Source organism: Chrysemys picta, chromosome 4 (genome assembly GCF_011386835.1).
Source record: "Chrysemys picta bellii isolate R12L10 chromosome 4, ASM1138683v2, whole genome shotgun sequence".
NCBI classification, from domain to species: Eukaryota; Metazoa; Chordata; order Testudines; family Emydidae; genus Chrysemys; species Chrysemys picta.
The window spans coordinates 7,754,190-7,765,311 of record NC_088794.1 but is presented as its reverse complement, the minus strand read 5'-3'; the positions used below and the strand labels follow the sequence as shown (position 1 = coordinate 7,765,311).

At 54.7% G+C, this 11,122-nt stretch overlaps 1 protein-coding gene across 1 annotated transcript in view; it reads right to left on the bottom strand.

Annotated features, from left to right (window-relative positions):
* Window positions 1–200: 200 nt before the first annotated feature.
* Window positions 201–11,122, bottom strand: part of LOC101942619 (integrin alpha-M-like) — a 29,160-nt gene continuing 18,238 nt past the window's right edge. The window contains exons 15-29 of the mRNA XM_065594243.1: window positions 10,125–10,282; window positions 9,803–9,957; window positions 9,514–9,645; window positions 8,821–8,894; window positions 8,461–8,602; window positions 7,943–8,056; window positions 7,355–7,434; window positions 7,115–7,198; window positions 6,787–6,865; window positions 6,437–6,544; window positions 6,117–6,200; window positions 5,216–5,329; window positions 4,909–5,001; window positions 4,622–4,732; window positions 201–708 (exon numbers count right to left, since the gene is read on the bottom strand). Of these exons, the coding sequence (XP_065450315.1) occupies window positions 583–708; window positions 4,622–4,732; window positions 4,909–5,001; window positions 5,216–5,329; window positions 6,117–6,200; window positions 6,437–6,544; window positions 6,787–6,865; window positions 7,115–7,198; window positions 7,355–7,434; window positions 7,943–8,056; window positions 8,461–8,602; window positions 8,821–8,894; window positions 9,514–9,645; window positions 9,803–9,957; window positions 10,125–10,282 (1,654 nt within the window). The 3' untranslated portion in view covers window positions 201–582. The remainder of the gene's footprint in view (window positions 709–4,621; window positions 4,733–4,908; window positions 5,002–5,215; window positions 5,330–6,116; window positions 6,201–6,436; window positions 6,545–6,786; window positions 6,866–7,114; window positions 7,199–7,354; window positions 7,435–7,942; window positions 8,057–8,460; window positions 8,603–8,820; window positions 8,895–9,513; window positions 9,646–9,802; window positions 9,958–10,124; window positions 10,283–11,122) is intronic.

Below are 11,122 nucleotides of genomic sequence, written 5' to 3'. Positions count from 1 at the left end.
GCCGGGTTATACAGCAGGGTGACCCCAGCACACACCCAGTCTTAGATTTTCTCCCAGAAATCTATGTCCTGTACTGCCCAGCTCTCTCCTGGACACTACAAATCATATTAAGTCCATTATTCCTGTAAGATTATTCCTGTGCCCACAAATTACCACCCCAAATCAGAGTTACCCAGACACTTCCATTCAAACACACTAGACTAGATAAAAGAATAAAACAAGTTTATTAACTACAAAGAGAGAGATTTGAAGTGAATCCAACTCATGAGGAATAAAAGTCAGAAATGGTTACAAAGATGAAACATTTACTAGTACCTAATTTAGACTATATCTTATTCAAGCAAAGTTTCTCATCACCTGCTTTCAGCTGCCTTCCAGATCAAACTGTGTATGTCAGGCCCTCTTCCTCGGCATCCAGTGAATACTTCCTGTCTCTCTTCAAGGTGCAGTGAATGCCATGGGCAGGGAAGGAGGGGTTGTCCCTCCTTTTTATAGTTTCAGTCTCACTCTTGAAAAACATTTCCAGCTGGGCACTAGGACACACAGAGTTTATGTGGAAGGACGTTCACAGCTGGCTTTTCTTCACACGATTGAGCTTCCTTTGTTTTCCTTCTTTCTTGATGACCGTTTACGGCCTAAAGACAAACTCAGGCAAGGACATTCCTTTCTTGAGACCTCATTTGGTTGCCAACTTCTGCATGAGCAAGGCTGTGGGGTTGGGAACACAGGTCAGTAACATCATACAGGGAAATCTTATAAAACTTTACAGACAATGTTGAGACACATAGCTTATCAGGACAATACTGATCAACAACTTGTGAGTTTTCGAATTATACCTCACAAGGCATACTTTGTACAAAGATTATTACAATAGTACGTAGGGTGTGAATACAGGAACGTATTTGGTCCCAGCCTCATTACTACATGTGGCAGGGAGTTCCTCAGGCTAAACCTGCAGAACAGAGACATTTATTTTTTCTTTTCAATCAGATTTAAAAGTGATTTCATTCCCTTGTGTGGTGTGGAAGGTAGGACAGCACAGCCCCTGTCACTCCCACAAACACACACCCACAGTATTGAGAGACAGTTCGAAGTGACCTGAGACTTCAGACAAGGCAGGTGAATGACTCTGAGAGCTTGGTTTTATTGGAAGTAACCCAGTAGCACCTCAAGGCCCCAACTGAGACCAGGGCCCCCATTGTGCCGGGCGCTGCACAGACCCTGGCCGAGAGCGAGCCCCTGCTGTGCCGAGCGTGGGTCAGACACCGACCTAGAACGGGCCTCCTGCTCTAACCCACTAGACTCCACTCCCTTCCACAGCTCCTGGGATAGAGTCCAGGAGTCCTGGCTCCCAGCCCTGCCACGGACGCTCTGGTTGGGAGGTTTTAAGTTCAGCAAGGGGCATCAGGATATGGATTCGGAGCATCCCACATAACGTTGCCACCTGGATGATCTTTAACTGGCCTGGCACTTTTTGTCCTGCCTTGCCTGTTGCCAGTGAAAAGATTTAACGTCTGGGGGTTTGATGTCCCTCTGCCAGACGTGAGTGTGGACAGCCACACGTGCAGTGAATTTGTATCTATCATGCAGGACACGTGGCCGGGTGTGCAGCTGGCCATGCTCAGCCTGTTGAACCACGACAGTTTCTCTCAGTGCCAGGACGTGAGCTGGACTCACAGCTCACCAACCCGGAGGGGCAGGCGCAGGGTGGGAGAGGCAGAGTCTCCTGGGAGGGGACGATGGGAGGAAGGCTCCCTCCTGGGCTGAATCTTCTGGGAGGCGCCCGGTGTGGGGGTTAATGATGGGCAAGGCAAGGGCTCCTTGTGCAAGAAAGAACGGCTGTGGTCACAGCTGTGGGGAAAGGGGCCAGAACCTCACCCCTGTTCACCACTGAACATCTCTTCTATTCACCAAATGGGAATGTCGTTTATCCTTTATGTATTTGCAAAAAGAAGAACAGGAGTACTTGTGGCACCTTAGAGACTAACAAATTTATTAGAGCATAAGCTTTCGTGGACTACAGCCCACTTCTTCGGATGCATATAGAGTGGAACATATATTGAGGAGATATATATACACACAGAGAGCATAAACAGGTGGGAGTTGTCTTACCAACTCTGAGATCTTGGGAGACAGACCTGTCCTCGCTTACAGACAACCCCCGAACCTAAAGCAAATACTCACCAGCAACCACACATCACTGAACAAAACCACTAACCCAGGAACCTATCTTTGTAACAAACCCCGATGCCAACTCTGTCCACATATCTATTCAAGTGACATCATCATAGGACCTAATCACATCAGCCATACCATCAGGGGCTCGTTCACCTGCACATCTACCAATGTGATATATGCCATCATGTGCCAGCAATGCCCCTCTGCCATGTACATTGGCCAAACCGGACAGTCTCTACGCAAAAGAATTAATGGACACAAATCTGACATCAGGAATCAAAATACTCAAAAACCAGTGGGAGAACACTTTAACCTGTCTGGTCATTCAGTGACAGACCTGCGGGTGGCTATATTACAACAGAAAAACTTCAAAAACAGACTCCAACGAGAGACTGCTGAGCTAGAATTGATATGCAAACTAGACACAATCAACTCCGGTTTGAATAAGGACTGGGAATGGCTGAGCCATTACAAACATTGAATCTATCTCCCCTTGTAAGTATTCTCACACTTCTTAACTGTCTGTACTGGGCTAGCTTGATTATCACTTCAAAAAAATTTTTTTCTCTTAATTAATTGGCCTCTCAGAGTTGGTAAGACAACTCCCACCTGTTTATGCTCTCTGTATGTGTGTATATATATCTCCTCAATATATGTTCCACTCTATATGCATCCGAAGAACTGGGCTGTAGTCCACGAAAGCTTATGCTCTAATAAATTTGTTAGTCTCTAAGGTGCCACAAGTACTCCTGTTCTTCTTTTTGCGGATACAGACTAACACGGCTGCTACTCTGAAACCTGTCTTTATGTATTTGTTAGTTCCTCACCAGGGCAGGGGAATGCAGCTCTGAGGATCTGTCATTCCCTAACAGAACACAGTAATACCTATATAGGGGTTCAGGGGTTTGTGGGGGTCGATTTTGTTGCCCTTTCACTCCATGTTTTAGGTAGGCTTGGGACGGTGAGATTTTTAGCGGTAATTGTCAGCAAACATCAGTTTCACCGCACCTCCCCCCCAAACCGAGGGAAAACGTTTCTGTCGATAACAATCAAAACATGCAGCTAGACAAAGAAAGAAAATTGCTCCTGGAGAACTTTCTAGTGTCCCACCTTATTGTGTAGAAAATTTGTGGCTGTGTGGATGTCACTGGGGCTGCTTTCAGGATAATTACTTTGTGCAATTTGACATGTGATGTCGACAGTTTGTGTTTTTAGAAGTTATAAGTAGGCTTGGCAGAATTCTTTTTAAAAATAATTTCCATGCGCAGTACTGTTTATTTCTAAGCAAAAGTTTTTGATTTTTATTCATTTAAATTTTCAGTTGTGGAAAATTACTGAGGGGAGGGGAATCAGACCCTAATTCTGTAAAGACAACAGACATTGATTTTAAAAGGTCACATTTTATAACTATTCAAATACAAATTATTGACATCACGTGTCAAAATATATGAAGGAAATAGCCTTAAATCAAACTCCAATATGTTCTCAAGCAGAAAATTTCAATTATTAGTGATGGAAATATTTTGCCAGCAGTTTGCCTGTGTGTGATGAATTCAACATTTACCAATAAAAATCCATCCTTCCCACCATACTTATAAAGCTTTAACTTTTTGAATCTCAACCTCGACTGCCATTAAATAACTGTCGGACCTTCACATATGGCCTGACCCCCGACACACACAAATTCCCACAACTGGGATCATTTAAATTGATAAAAATGGGGGTGGGATGCTTAAAACCCAGAATTTTCCACATCAAAATTTAAATCAATAGAATTCTAAAAAAAATGCCTAGAAAGATAACCTCAGTGTTCTCCATCAAAATTATAAAAAGGTGAATAGAATTCTGCCCAGAGTAATTTGAGTAACGATTAGCTCTAGTTGGCGCTAGGATCTCTTTTGTTGGTTGGGGGATGGGCAGTGGCCGGTCTCTCTGCATCTTGGAGGTGGCAAACATAAGGGGGCGGGGGTGGATCTGGAACAACCCAGAGGGAGGCAAAGCCAGGGTGTGTGTGCCAACGTTGGCAACTCATGCCGGTGGGGGAGGGGGACAAGGAGGAGGGCAGAGTGAGCGTGCCCAGCTTTAGCAATTAAAATTTGGTGGTTCTGTGACCCATCTAGGGGAGCGCATGGGGGGCTATTGTTTGGGGGTATCAGAAGCAGGGGGGTTGCCAGCGGTTGCACTCTGGGTCAGGCGAGACCCCTCGCCTTCCACAGCATCCTCCATCATCTGCTTGTACTGGGGCTTGAAGAAGCCGAGCTGGAAGGGGGGAGAGGGGGAGAGACAGACAGACACAGGCTGATGGCCGAGGAGGGAGAGGGATGGGCTGTGAGAACCTCTGAAGGAAAGACCCTTGCCCCTCCCCCACCAGCTGGGAGAGCCACAGGCCCTGCCCCCAGGGTGATGGGCTGTAGGGAAGGGGTTAGAGCCCTGCCCCACTCACCTTGTAGAGGGCTGCAGTGATGAGAGCCAGCAGGACCAGGCCCCCCATGCTGCTGCCCATAATGATGGGCAGGTAGTTATAGGCCTCGGAGAGCTCCACCACTGTCTGCACCTGGGGGAGAGGAGCCATGAGATGGGGACCCAGGAGTCCTGGCACCCTCACCCTCCCCACTCTAACACACCAGACCCCACTTCCTCCCAGAGCAGGGACAGGACCCAGAATTCCTGGCTCCCAGCTCTAACCACTGGCCGATGCTCTCTCTATCCCAGGCATAGTCACTCTGGTACCTGGCGCTGGAGAAATCCCTCCTTCTGGGTGTATTTCTTCTCCTCGTATTCAATCCGGGCCTCGCTCACCAGACTCACTTTCTGCTGCTGAGTCTGGAACAGAGAAATTCACCGTCCCTGACTGGAAATGACACAAACCAGCCCAGAGCATCGTCCCAGGGGGACCCAGAGCAATTTACAGGCCGTTCACACAGGAGCAATCCCTTGCCCAGCACTGAGATGCAGCCACCTCTGGGGAGGGGCTCAGGGGCTGTTCACATGGGGGGATCTCTCGCCTGGTGCAGGGAGGCAGAGGCAGCTCTCGTACCTGGGAGACCCACTGGAAGCTGACGTTCCCTTTGATCATGAACTCTAGCGGCTGCTGCATTTCCAGGGAGACGATTCTGCACCGGATCTTCTTACAGGTGGCCACGGAGCAGTCCTGGGGGTGGAAGGATATTGCCGGGTGAGTCAGGGGGCGCAGGGCTGGCTTTAGCAAGAGCGGGGCCCGATTCCGGGGGGCGTGGCTTGCCGCAAGCCCCGCCCCCAGGAATCGGGCTGCGCTCCGGCCGGTCTGGCCCGGAGCCGCTCAGCCAGGGCCGGGCTGGAGCTGAGCCGGGGGGCCGGGCCCGAGCCAGACCGGACCCGAGCCGGGCCAGGGGGCCGGACCCAAGCCGGGCCGGGGGGCCGAGCCGGGGGGCCGGGCCCGAGCCAAGCCACGGGGGCCGGGCCGGAGCCGAGCCAAGCGGGCCAGGCCAGCGCGCTTGGCCAGAACCGGGGCCGGCGCCCCGGGGCCGGAGCTGCTGGGGCCGGAGGTGCTCGGCCGGGGCCGGACTGGGCCGCGCCTCTCCGGAGCACTTCTCACGTCCCCCTCCCATACCCCTGACTCAGCTTACCAGGTGCTGCCTGCCCGCCCCTGCTTCTTTTCAGACTTCCCACGAACCTCTGATTCGCGGGAAGCAGGGGCGGGGGAGGAGCAGGGGGTGGAGCGTGCAGGGGAGGGGAGGAGGGGGAAGTGAGCTGGGGGCGGGGTGGAGAGCTGTGGCGCGGGGCCCTCTTAGCACGGGGCCCAATTCAGCCGAATCGGCTGAATCGGCCTAAAGCCGGCTCTGAGGGGCCGTGCAGGGGCTCAGCATGGCCATGAGGGTCTGGGTCTGTCTACAGCACTTGCTGTCTGTATTAGTGCAGAGGGAGAAGAGCTGCTGGGATCCGCACCGGTCTGTACTCACCAGCAGGGGGCGATCGCTCATCTGCTTCACAAAGTCCTTCAAACCGGGTGTTTCCACCTCACTGTTGCACTGAACCAGCTCGGGCTGGGGAGGGAGAGACACACAGTGTTAATTGGGGTGGGATTGGGACATGGGGCCTTTTCCCTCTAGGGGGCACCAGCACCAATCTGGCACCAGGGCACAGGACTGGCTGGTTCAGAGGCAGGGGCAGGAGTCTTTCCCCCCTAGGCAGCCTGCCCCAGCAGGGGGCGCTGTAGGGCAGAACAGGTGTCACTGGGCCCATCTCACACACACACACAAGGGCAGGGAGAGGCAGGTACCTTGGAGGGGACGACTTCAGAGGCGTCCCACACCCGGATCCCTCCCAGCTCCACGGGGAACTGGAACGTGATTGAGATGGGGACGCTTCGGTGCTGCAGGTTCTTGACCTGAAAGAAACAGACTCACCATAAGGCACTGCAGGAAGAGAACCCAGGAGCCCTGATCTCCAGCCCCTGCTCTGACCCTCAGACCCCACTCCCCTGCCAGAGCTGGGGATAGAACCCAGGAGTCCTGGCTCCCTCCCCGTCTCCACCCCTCCATACTCTAACCCACTAAGTCTAACTCAGGCAGTTCCACTCCCTCCCTCTTGCCCCGTCTCCCCCCTCACACTCTGAGGTGCCGGCCTCACCTTGTACGCATGTGTCACGGGCACGCTTGTCCCTGCCTCCTTGGCGGAGAAGCTGACGTACTTGGTCGACTCCTTCAGGCTGGGGAGGCAAAGGATGGAAAGAAGGAGAGAGACGGGAGTGTGATGAATGGGGCTGGAGGGTCGGGGTGGGTGTCATGTCCAGAAGTGGGCGCTGTGCTGCAAGAAAGGGCTCAGTAGGGGGCACTCTCCCCTTGCAGTCAGCACTGGCACCTATGACCCCATGTGGTGCTAGGCGGCGCTGTCCTACAGGGAACAGGATGTGGGCCCAGCAGGGGGCGCTCTCCTTTCTGTCTCCGCACTGACCTACCTGGTGAGGATGATCAAGATGCCGTACTTGACCAGCAGCTTCTCCTGTTGAGTTATGCTCTCGGTGATCAGGCCACCATTGTCACTGGGCAGAGGGGGAGCAAAGGAGACAGATGTGAGGAGATGCAGCCAGTTAACTGTGCAAGGAGGCTGCACCACACTTCTCTGCACTGTCCTGCTCCATGTACAGGCCCCTCCCACTGCCCCCGAGCCCACCCCTGGCCTTGCACAGCCCCCTCACCTGCTGGCGTTTGCTGTGATCTGCAGCCTGTCTCCCAGGTCGGCCTCAGAGGAGACATCGAAAGTGGCCACAAAGATGACCTGGAAAACACGGGGGGTGAGGGAGCAGTGGGCACGAGGTCTGGGGAATTGCCAGAGACTGCGGGGGTGGAGCAGGCATGGAAGATGGAACTTAGATGGAATAAATGGCCCCAGAGTGGCAAAGGGAGTTAACATGACCCTGTCCCTGTCCAACATTAAACAGTGTTAACCTGGTTTGGGATCCAGAGACCTCAGCCGGCTCCGTGCTGTGGCAACACCCCATTAACCATCATTTTAAGGACCCCAAAGGGGGGAGGAAACAGCCCCTCCCTTTGTTCTTTTCTCCCCCAATGAGGCCTGATTTCCAGCCCCCCAAGTCTGGCCCTTGGTTTCCAGCCCTGGCAGGGCCTGACCTCAGGACTCTGTTTGCACTGACTCGCCGGGCTCCCCGGGGCGCTTTCCCCAGCACATCTCTTGTCATGGGCTGGGCTGACCCCAGGGAACTGCCCCTCTCTGCTCCCAGCTGGGCTCACCCCTGGGGAGTTCACAGGCCAGGGCCCGTCCTCACCTCGGCTCCGCTCCAGAAGATGGGGTGGTTGATGTGGCAGATGCTGTTCCTTTGAGATTGTTCCTCCAAGCCCTTCGCTGAACTGCACTTAATGGTCATGGCCCTCCTGTTAGACTGAGCACAGGGGACCAGCCAGTGAGAGATGGAACCACAGCGCCCCCTGCTGAGACCCCCATCCCCTCCCTGCAGCACAGCGCCCCCTGCCAAGCCCCTGCCCGCTCGCTGCAGCACAGTGCCCCCTGCTGAGCCCCCCACCTGCTCCCTGCAGCACAGTGCCCCCTGCTGAGCCCCCCACCCGCTCCCTGCAGCACGACACCACCGGCCAAGCTCTCACCCACTCCCTGCAGCACGGCGCTCCAAACTGAGTTCCCAGCCAACTCCCCACTGCACGGTGCCCCCTGCTGACCTCCTGCCTGCGCCCTGCAGAGCACCATCCCCTGACAAGTCCCATGCCCACTCCCTGCAGCACGGTGCCACCTGCAGAGGCTGCCCCTCATGCCTGGTGTGCATTGGGGTACCTGGAGCAGCAGGACCCGGCGGTAGGACAGCGCAGCCGGGTAGAAGAACTGCACCCTGGTGTTGTAGGAATTCTCCCCATGGTTCTGGATGGAGACGGTGATGTTGAGTTCAGGGGTGACCCCCACCACCAGGGTGCTCAAGCTAAGGAGGGGAGAAAGGGGTGAGCTTCCTCAAGGCAGTGCCCTGGCTGCTCTGTGAACTTCCTCTAGCAGTGCCCAGCCAGGGACACCAGTGCTGCAATCTTCACCACAGCAGTGCCCGCCACCCAGGATCCATCAGCACTGGAAATCCAAGGTGTGATCAAGCTGGATGGGTCCCCCCATGGCGGGTGATTTTGCAGGGAGGATTCGGTGACTTACCCAGAGAAATTGAAGGAGACTGCTAACTGGTCATCGCAGCGGCCATCGGTGCCACAGTCCTTCTGAAACGGGAGCTGGGGGGAGACCAGAAGGGCAGAGGTCAATGGGGAGAGGACTGCAGCACCATCTGCCAGAGCGACACTGCAGGGACCCAGGGGCCCTCCAGTTACCCCAGCACCTCCCAGTCCTCTGCACAGGGGACAGCTGAACCCATCATCAGTCCTGCCCTTGCCACCCACCCACTCACCCATACCCCTCCTCCCCCTTCCAACTCCCGGCTCTGGCCAGCAACAGTATCACTCTTCTAGGGCTGGCAGGGCAGGGGGCCAGCCTGGCTCACGGTGGGATGGGGAACAGGGCATGGGGCCTTGCCCCTCTAAGGGGCCCTGGCCAAAATGAGTTTTGAAAAATGTTCAGAAAAAATCATTTTTTTAGCCAAAAATATTTTGGTTTTTGGAGAGGAATTTTGGGAACTTTGAGGAGAAGTTCAAATGTTTCCACCTAGTGGAGACAGGTCTGTAGCCAAGGCAAACTCAGCATCCGTCTCTGTCGCCCTCTAGTGTCTATACTCTGTAAGGTGTTTAGGAAGCTGCTGCTGGCTCTGAACTTTGCAGTCTCTCACTTTTGAATGCCAACGTCACTGGTTTGATCCCTGCAGCAGACCCACCGTGGGGCCTGGCTCTGGAACCTTACCGAGCCTGCAGACGCCAATCCAGAGTCCTCGCTCAGGATGGGTCTGAGGCCACCGGCGGTAGCGATGGGCTCCCCCGTCAGGGTGTAGTTGAAGCGTAGGGTGATGGGGGCCAGAATGTCTTCAGGACAGAGCTGGGGAAACAGAAACACGTTGGGTCCCTGAAAGGAAAGAGGAGCTGGGACCAAGAGAGAGGTTTGTTCTCTGGGTGACATGGGAGCAAGGGGCAGGGTTGGAGGGGCAGACGCAGCAGGAGGGGAAGGAGTTAGGACCTAACCCCCCAGCACTCACAGGTAACATTATCCCATACGTCTCACATTTCTTCTCAATGCTGAGCCGCAGCTCCCTGCTCAGGACGGGGCTGGTGGAGTCGAAGGTGACTTGGATCTTTGTCTGCCCGGGGTCCAGGGCCAGGCTGTACTGGATGATGCTGTAGATCCCATCACCTACGGGGGAGGGGAAATGAGGGACAGAGAGAGACACAGTGGGAACCTCAAGGGGAAATGGGACATGGGGCCTTTCCCCACTAGGGGGCGCTGGCTCGAGTCCAGCTCCAGGGCAAGGAACTGGCTGACTCAGAGTGCAGGGGAGCGGGGGATGGGTTTGGTCTGACCTAGGCTGTCCATGGTGCTCTTAGTGACGGTGAAGCAGACCTCTGCTCTGCTGGCCTCTGTGCTGAGCTGCTCCTGCCCCTGGCAGTCGAAGGCCGAGGTGGGGGTGGTTGGGGGATGGAAGCTGATAGACACCGTGACTCTGAGCACTGGCCGGGATCTGCCATGGGGGGAACAGAACCATCACCCAGCTGCTCTCTGCAATGGGGCCAGACCCCGTCCCTCCCCAGAGCCTCCCACCCAGCCTGGATGTGCTCTCAGCACCCCAGGGAGACAAGTTATGGATATGCAGCTTTCCTAGAGGAGATGCTGGGGGGCAGATAAGGGAGCAGCAAAGCAGGGGCAGCAGGTTTGTATAATTTTTGGTGGTGCCCAGAACAGGTCCAAGTCCTGTCCTCCCACACACCCTGCCACACATTCACACCTGCCTAAGGATCTGGAAGGGAATTTGGGTGCTGGGTGCGGGCTCTGGGCTGGGGCAGAGGGTATGGGTTCAGGAGGGGGTGTCAGGTCTGGGAGGGAGTTTGGAAGGAAGAGGGGGTTTGGGGGTGCAGGCTCTCGGAGGAAGTTTGGGTGTGGGAGGGGTTTGGGTTGCAACAGAGCCCCCCATACCACACTCGCTGGACACACTATGCCCAGCACCCCCACCCACAAATCCACAGTGCTGTGAACACCACCACTTCCCCACCCTCAGCCCCACCTCAGCCAAAAGAAGCAAGGGAAGGGGAGGAACCTGGGAGGTATAGGGGGGCAGCAGGTGGGACGCGGACCCAAACTTTGGTGGAGACAGGCCCCTAGGTACGGAATATTCCTGGAGCCTGAGCACCACGGGCTCATGCAACTCGCCAGCCCTGCAGCAAAGCTATTATTGTGCCTTTCTCCAGTACAGGTGAGACAGACAGACACACACAATGTATTGCTGCTGTGTGTGGCCTTGTCTACACTATAGATAACTGAGCATAATGAAGCATGGCAGATTACTGGTTCTCACTCTCAAAAT